The sequence below is a fragment of the Lonchura striata genome, chromosome 19 (genome assembly GCF_046129695.1).
Source record: "Lonchura striata isolate bLonStr1 chromosome 19, bLonStr1.mat, whole genome shotgun sequence".
NCBI lineage: Eukaryota > Metazoa > Chordata > Aves > Passeriformes > Estrildidae > Lonchura > Lonchura striata.
The window spans coordinates 9,978,480-9,987,120 of NC_134621.1; the positions used below are offsets into that span (position 1 = coordinate 9,978,480).

Consider the following 8,641-nt stretch of genomic DNA (forward strand, 5'->3'; position numbering starts at 1 on the left):
CTTTCTTAGGCAAACTACTGTTATAACTACGTAAAAGATGGTTCAATTGTTTGTAGAGATCTCTATCTTGGGTAGAGTGGGATTGTCCCATATTTTAGACCTGTGTAGCTCACCTCAAATTCGCAAAAGCAGAGATCCTCTCCTCAGGACTCTGCACAGGTCCCCTCAGAGCTCCGGGCGTCTCTCCGGACGGCTTTTCCGTGCTCGGGACCTTCAGACCTCCCCCCTCGGGGCTTCCAGCGCAGGCAGTGCTAGGCAGTGCTCGGTGCGCTCTCTTAACGTGGCTACGTGCCACCAGCTCACAGCTCCTTGCTCGGGCAGTCCCAAGAGCTCCAAAAGCCGGCTATTCACAGGCGATGGTGCTCGAGGGCAAAATGCCTCGGCAAACTTTAAAGAGATAAGGCTTCTACGTTGCTTAGCAACGACAGCCTGTGCTCAGAGCGAAGAGGAGGCTATCACAGGTAATTACCGTGCATGGAGGTGTCGAGATTCGTGGGTTCCTTTTTCTTTCACGTTGGGCGCCAGTTGTGGGATGAGTATTCTCCTCTTGCACGGTTGGGGGTGTTGGGAGGCAGAGATCTCTGAAGCTTGCTCTTGGGGGAAGAGGTTTATTGGAGAATTCAGGGATGCCCAAGCCTCGTGCTCTCAGGCGTAGCACGTGGCTGGGCTTAGGAGGATGGGGGAGGGGAGAGAGAAACGGAGGGTTTAGGAGAGGGGAAGCCCCAGGCAGGGAGGGAGTCCTAGAGAGGAGGAGAGGGCCAAGAGGCCGCATGGCCGCTCAGAGCCCCCTTATCAGGGGCTCCCAGGTGGGCTGGGACAAGGCATGGGCCAATGGGGTTACAGACTCTGTTTTAGGGGCAGGTACAGAGGTGCGGGATGAGCCACAATCTTTTGCGGGGTGGGATGGAACGGTCCATTTCACTCCAGGATTCATCCAAGGGTAGAAGTGACATCCGGCTAGCTAAAATAACAATCGTATCTATCTATCCTCTGCAACACACAGGAATGTTGGAATATCCCTGGATAAGGGACACAGGGATTTTGGAATATCCTGGGATAAGTGGCACAGGAATATTGAAATATTCATGGGTAAGGGCACAGGAATTTTTGAATATTCCTGGATAAGGAGCACAGGAATTTTGCAATATTCCCGGGTAATAAATTGGCTTAAACTGAGCAAGAGCAGGGCTAGATGGGATTTTGGGAAGGAATTCCTGGCTGTGGGCTGGGCAGGCCTGGCACTGGTGCCCAGGGAAGCTGGGGCTGCCCCTGGATCCCTGGAATGTCCAAGGCCAGGTTGGACTTGGAGCCACCTGGGGCAGTGGAAGGAGAGATCAGAAGCAGAAAGATCCGCTGTGAGCACCAGGAGGAATCTCTTTGCACCAAAAAGAGGGAGAGGAAGGAAGGAAGGAAAGAAGGAAGAGCCTTCATGCTGTCCTACAAGATTTATTTAGGTTTTGTGGGTGGTGGATTTTTTTTTAAGGAACAAGCCTTGGAGCCAATCCCAAAGCAGCCCTGAAGGTTCTGACTTGTCACATTTCTGGTCTCGGAGCTGAAACCCTTCCAGGGTTACACAACAATGACTAAAACTGGAAAGCTTTCAGGTCGTTTCCAAAATGAAGCAGAAAAGGAGGTGATTGCTAAAGCAGCACCGGAGAGAGAGAGAGACACCACTTCTGAGTGTGGGGCAGAGTGATTATTACCAATTTAAAAGAGACCCAATTTAATCTGGATGTTTTGGGCTGTTTTCTTTTTGATTTGATCTCAGAACAGAATTCTCCTGGAAGCCAGATCTTCACATTGTTTTGCTTAATGTTTTACAAACAGGCTGTTGAGTGAAGTTGTCACCGAACAAAAATTCACCCCTATTGTTTACACAATGGGAAAAGGGAGTCATAAAAGGGGTGTAGCAGCAATTTGTTAGGTATTAGGTTACGGTGCAGGAGGGATTATCCTCACAAAACACTGAGCCCTGAACTCCAAATATCGGGATTAAATTGACAATTACATCCAGTGAAATTCTTTGAAGGGCTCAGCTCGATGCTCGAGGCTTTGAAGTGACTGTTCTGAGCGAGCTGACAGTCAGAGCTGGGGCTGTTCTGGCACATGAAAACAGAAATGTGATAAAATCTGCTCCTGCCGGTGTTTGCTTTGTGGCAGCTCTTCAGTGGGTAAAAGTAGGTGCTGGGTTTGCTCCTGCTTCTGCCACTGCACTCCTTTATGACCTTTGAAATACAGGAATTTCCTCCCATATCGGACTGGGGTGAAAGTTTTAAAGAATACCAGTTTGGGGGTTCAGTGTGGAGGCCCTGGACGCAGCTCTCTGGAGCACTTCTGTATCTCCCTGATGAGCATTTCAGGATCCAGCACAGTAAAATCCTGGCCTTGGCTTGGATAATTAAGAATTATTCTGGTTTTGGAACTCTGATACATTTATTTTTTAGAACAACTCTCTGCCATTAACCCTAAATAATACCTTAAATCTCTTGAGATTTCTGTGTTTCTCCCTTTCTACCACCCTGCCTGGCTTGGCTGCTTTATTTTTATCTCCAACAAACTTTCATTTGAAAGGAGGAAATACATGTATAAGAACAGAGAGAAAAAAACAAAAACCCTCAGCTGTGCTGCAATGCAAGGGGAGGCTCATGATGTGCACAAACATGCCCAGAAATCCAGGAAAAAACCCACAGAAAGTAAAAGCGAGACAGAAAAGGGGGAGGGTTTATGTGTCAGTGCTAGAGGAAGGTGAAAACGCTTCCTGGCAACATCTGAGAGTCATTTGCAGCACAGATCCCTCAGCTTTAGTGAGTAGAGAATGTTTCTAAATCCTCCCCCATCCCCTTTGTTAATCTTTACCAGGTAACAGGACCTCTCCTGGAATCGTGGGCCTTTCTTAGGGATGTGTCAAATATTTCCAGTTTGGAAAATCAGGTTTTTGAAATGACTCTGAGGCTGAAGGTCATCAGTCTGGCTGGGACTCTGTGGTCCTCGGTAATAATTTGGTAATAATCAGATTCTCCTGAGTGTTCTGCAGAGGTCAGAGTGCTCAGCACAGGGAGGGAGAAATTTCTGGGCTCCCAAATTCTCTGTGCTTGTCTGGAGCTGGGCAATCACGTGTCTGCTCCATGGTGTCCCCAGGAACGAGGGACAGATCCTAAAAGTGATTTACATAACCCAGGATGGGTCTGGACCTGAATGTTCCGAGCAACAGCAATGCCAGAGACTTATTAATTATGATGAATGATTATTAATTATTATTGTTATCATTATTCCACTCGAGAGACTTGAAGAGGTGGCCTTGAAAAGTGCAGGTTTGGATTATGTTTAAGCACACCCAAAATACTGGGCAACATTTTTTGATGCTTTCGAGGGGCTGAGGAGGTTCTTCCCAGAGATTTTAGGTCACCTTGGGTAGTCTACACTGTTTAATTGGAGTTTTAGGTGACCTGGGGCAGTGTCCACTGTGTAATTTGGGGTTTTGAGTGACCTGTGGCAGTGTCCATTGTGTAATGTGGGGTTGTAGCTCACCTGGGGCAGTTCTCACTGTGGAGTTTGGGATTTTAGCTCACCTGAGGCAGTCCCCACTGTGTAATTTGGGGTTTTGGGTCACCTGGGCAGTCCCCACTGTGTAATTTGGGGTTTTAGCTCATCTGAGGCAGTCCCCACTGTGCAATGCCAAAAGCCTCTGAGAAATCCAAGTTTTAACAAAACCAAGCAAGCTTAGCTCAGGTCCTGAGAGCAATCCTTGTCTGGTAGCCCTGCTCTGCACTGGTTCTTTTTTGCCCCATCCAGCTCCAGGGTTGGATTTTTGGTTTTGGTTTAGGGAGCTCTGCATCACATCCCTTTTCTTATTGTGGGCTTACTTTGGATTGTTTTGGGAAATCCCAGCCTGTTCCATGGCTTCCTGTACCAGCCAAAACTCATCCCACACATCCACGGGAGTATTTCTATAAATACAGCTCGTACTTAGGAGAAACCCTGTGTAGAGTCAGAGTTCCCAAACCAAATCACCTCCACGTCAAATTTTTCTCCTGCTTGTGGCAGATGACCAGAAAATCAGAGTGGCCTTTACCCCGTTGCTGTGTGTGTCACCATCCAAGGTTCTCCCCACCAAAATCCAAAGGTGGTGCCAGCAAAACACAATTTTGGAATTTCTGATGGTGACAGCAGAGAGTGGAACCACTCAGGAACCTTTGATTCATGAAGTTGAGTCCCCTTTGAAGTCCTGGGAAGTTTGGGAGTATTTTCAAGAACTCTGGTTTGAAGCAGTCAATAAGAAAAGCAGTAGAATCATGGAATATTGAGCTGGGAGGGATGAAGGATCATCCAGTCCAGCTCCTGGCCCTGACACCCCAAAATCCCACCCTGGGCACCCCTGGCAGTGCTGTCTAAAGGCTCCTGGAGCTCTGACAGCCTCGGGGCTGTGCCCATTCCCTGGGGAACCTGGGCAGTGCCAGCACCTGTGGGAATCCAGGGCTTCCCTCTGGCTGCCCTGGCAGGTCTGGGACCCTGGCAGGGGTCAGGAACCCCCTGGACAGAGCCCCCAGAGACACTGTCTCTGATCTCTGTACATGGAAAAGAGTTTTCAATCTTACAGGGTGAATTACCAGCTCTGAGTGTTTGATATCAGTAATAATTAAGTGTGGCACAGGTGCAAAAGTAAAATTTTAGGATTCTAGACGAGGGGTCCAAAGGGGACAAGACGGAGGAAATTGGGTGTGCCTTGTCCTTTTTCTCCTTCTCCATGCCCTCCATGTCTCACTGTGGTGTTGGCATTTTTCTGTTGGTTCAGGCTGGGGACACACTGTCCAACGTAGGTGACAGATATTGGCACGTTCTTGTAAATGCAGCCCAGGGAGTTTCTGGTATTTAATGTTTGTCACATCCCACTGAGGGCAGAGCCCCACACGCTGCCCTGCAGGACAGAGCTGGGCAGGGCAGCAGAACATGTGAGAGATAAACAGAATAAACAACCTGGAAACCAGCACAGACCAATTCTGGCTTCTGCTTTGGCAGGGGGCTGACAGACAGAGACTTTCTGCAATCTCAGAATCATCAATAGCTCAGATTCTGACAAGCACCCTCTCAGGGAAGAACGTTTTAAAATCCAACCTAACCCTGCCCTGGCACAGCTCCAGCATTCCCTGGTTCCTGTCCCTGTCAGAGAAGAGAGGTCAGACCCTCAACACAAAGCCCTACAAATGTTTTTATTCAACATCATATTGACTCCTGATTGCAGTTCACTTCATTTTCACACCTCGCATTATGAGGCCCTCAAAAAAAAAAAACAAACCTACCACCAAAAAAAACCAACCCTCAACAGTTTCCACTTTTTGTTTGTTGTTAAATACAACTTTGAAAATGTTGGGTCAAGTGTCTTCAATAGACCAGGCTGCACTGTTTGTTTAAAACTCTGAGTAAAGCAAGTCATATGAATGTTTCCAAAGACCCTATTCCAAGAAGTATTTTTGGAAACATTAATGTTGTGTTTTTTAATGAAGGCCACATTCTGAGGCTACGACACCATATGTCACATTCATTTCTGGACTGGAAAAAAAAAAGGAAAAAAAAAGATTAAAAAAAAAAGAAATGGAAACTATGTTTGGCTTTTAAGTGTTTTTGGATGAATGTCTCTGCATGCTTGTCATTGTTCCTTGGATGAGGGAGAGTTGTTGGGCTGTTAATCCAGTCCATCCAATATATTTTACACTCTGTGGGCCTGACTCTCCTCTGCCTGGAAGTGTGTGCAATCATTCCTGCTCAGGCAAATGGAGTGAAGACCTGAGGAAAAGAATTCCCCTAGGAAAGTCAGCATTTCTGAAATTTGCTTTTCTTAAATTCATCTTCCATGGATTTCTTGGCTCCACTGAAAACCTACATCTGAACTCTGAAACCAGCTTAAAGATGGGAAAAGAGCTTGTCATGTTTCCATCAAAAACTTGCAGTTTGTAGAAGAATAATGACAGGTTTCTCACAAAAATATTACTTTGCTTTTTTTCCCTTTAGGGATATCAGTTAGAAGCATGAAATTAGCAAAAAATTGGAATTTTTCTGCTGTGTCCCCATCACTTCTGACTGGTTTGTGTGTTAGTGGTTGGAATGTCATGAAATGAGCGGGAGACCTGCAGGAAAAGCATTTGCCTTTTTAAATGACGTAGTTTTTATTTGATTCCAGGTGATGAGGTCTCAATTTCTAATGTAATTCTTCTTCTTGGTCACTAAATATGGCCCAGGAGTGGCACTGCTCAGTTCTTCTCTGCTCTGGCAGAGGAATCTCCTAATCCACATCACTTCCTAAATTTGTGTCACCCACAACTTCCATTAACACCCTCCCTGTTTGTTTCAAACTCATTAATCAAGATTTAAATATTTTTGGCAGCCGGATATTTTTTTGTTTGCTTTAGGGGAGGATTTCAGAGGCTTTCCAGGACCCCAGAGGGGTTTCTTTTTTCCATTTGAAATGCAAATAATTTTCTCCAAATTGAACAAACATGTCTCTGTAGCACCAGCTCAGTCAAGTTCACTTCACAAGAGCAGTTTTTTCTGGTCAATATTGGAACATAAATAATAATGGATGATCGTGTGTTTGATCCATTTTTTGGTTAAAACACACCAGCACTGAATTTCCCTGCCCATGTGACTGAAGTTTTACCTCTAAATAAGGGGCTTTTCCCATTTTTTTTCCCTAATGGAGGAAAACAAGGAAAATTGCAAAAAGCAATTAATTACCTCTGTAATTTGGCCAAATTTAAGTGGTTTGTGCCATTTGTGACTTCTCAGGGGAGCTCATCCTGCTTTTAATGTTTTTTCATGGGATCATTAAAGGAGTTACTCACAACAGGGTCACCACAAAGGTTTTGATTTCTCTTTTCATCTACGGACCAAATTTTAGGGTTGATAAGGACATTTCTAAGTGGTTGAGTTTGTGGCCTGGCTCTGAGCAAAGTTGTGTAGTGGATGTCACAGCCTGTACCCTTCCAGAAATTACCCATGATGGCCACAGAGTAAATGGGATCAGATATGGAAATCCAAATAAAAACAGATTTTCTCCTTTATTTCAGAGATTTCCAATGAACAAGGAAAACGACTCCTGGCACCTTCTGTAAGCTGAAGCAGAGATGAGGAAGGTGAATGACCAAGGTGGCTGCTACAGGCCCGTAAATATCCAGGGAAACAAAGTCAGTTACCGCAGCACCTGTCGGGAGAGCCCGGAAAAGGAGGTGAAAAGGCTGCAGAAGAGATTTCTCCACAAGGATGGCAGCTGCAACGTCTACTTCAAGCACATCTTCGGGGAGTGGGAGAGTTACGTGGTGGACATTTTCACCACGCTGGTGGACATCAAGTGGCGCCACATGTTTGTGATTTTCTCCCTGTCCTACGTGCTCTCGTGGCTGTTCTTCGGCCTGGTGTTCTGGCTGATTGCCATCCAGCACGGGGACCTGTTCAGCGACGAGGAGGTCACCCCCTGCGTGGCAAACGTGCACAGCTTCACGGGAGCCTTCCTGTTCTCCCTGGAGACCCAGACCACCATCGGGTACGGGTACCGCTGCGTGACCGAGGAGTGCTCGCTCGCCATCCTCATGGTGATCCTGCAGTCGGTGCTCAGCTGCATCATCGACACCTTCATCATCGGAGCGGCCTTGGCCAAGATGGCCACGGCCCGCAAGAGGGCCCAGACCATCCGCTTCAGCTACCACGCCGTGGTGGGGCTGAGGGACGACAAGTTCTGCCTGATGTGGCGCATCGGGGACTTCCGGCCCAACCACATGGTGGAGGGCTCGGTGCGCGCGCAGCTGCTGCGCTACCGGGAGGACAAGGAGGGCAGGATGACCATGGAGTACCGCGACCTGAAGCTGCTCAACGACCAGATCATCCTGGTCACGCCGGTCACCGTCGTCCACGAGATCGACAGCGACAGCCCCTTGTACGGCCTGGACCGCAAAGCTCTGGCCAAGGACAACTTTGAGATCCTGGTGACGTTCGTCTACACGGGCGACTCCACGGGCACCTCCCACCAGTCGCGCAGCTCCTACGTCCCCAGAGAGATCCTGTGGGGCCACAGGTTCAACGATGTGCTGCACGTCAAGAAGAAGTACTACAAGGTGGACTGCTTGCAGTTTGAGGAGACCACGGAGGTGTACGCCCCTCACTGCAGCGCCATGCAGCTGGAGCAGAAGGAGCAGGAGTGGAACCGCGCTGAGAAGACGCGGGAGAAGCAAGGGGAGAAGTCAGCCCTGGAAATCAAGTACAGCCGAAAGCCACTCAGCGCTGTCGCCCTCGTCACCAGTTGTGAGGATCCTGAAGAGCCAGTGACAACTCCCAGCCAGCCTCCTGAAGAGGATTCCTACAGGAAAGCAGCTGTGACCTTAAGCAGGCTCTCCATAGAGTCCCAAATCTGACTTTTCCTGCCCTTAAAACCCTTCCCAACAAATTGTCCCCTCATAGCTCCTCGATTGCAAACAATGGATTTGTGTGCAGCAGTATTTATATCCCACACAGTGTGCCCACACTGTCACACGCTGTCACACGCTGTCACACGCTGTCACGCACTGTCACACACTGTCACACCCTGCTGGGCTGCCAGGGGCAGCTCTGCACTGGCTGCTGTGGGCACAAGGGAGCAGCTTCCACTTGGGATGCT

The 8,641-nt window shown here is 48.0% G+C and overlaps 1 protein-coding gene across 1 annotated transcript; it reads left to right on the forward strand.

The window, feature by feature from the left end:
- The first annotated feature begins 7,118 nt into the window (after window positions 1-7,118).
- On the forward strand, window positions 7,119-8,399 carry KCNJ16 (potassium inwardly rectifying channel subfamily J member 16). The gene has a single exon (XM_021537834.2). The coding sequence runs from the start codon at window positions 7,119-7,121 to the stop codon at window positions 8,397-8,399; it is 1,281 nt and encodes a 426-aa protein (XP_021393509.1).
- The last annotated feature ends 242 nt before the right edge of the window (window positions 8,400-8,641 follow it).

Bases quoted from the DNA above. Each gene is read 5' to 3' on its own strand.
- KCNJ16 (XM_021537834.2), top strand. From the start codon at position 7,119: ATGAGGAAGGTGAATGACCAAGGTGGCTGCTACAGGCCCGTAAATATC.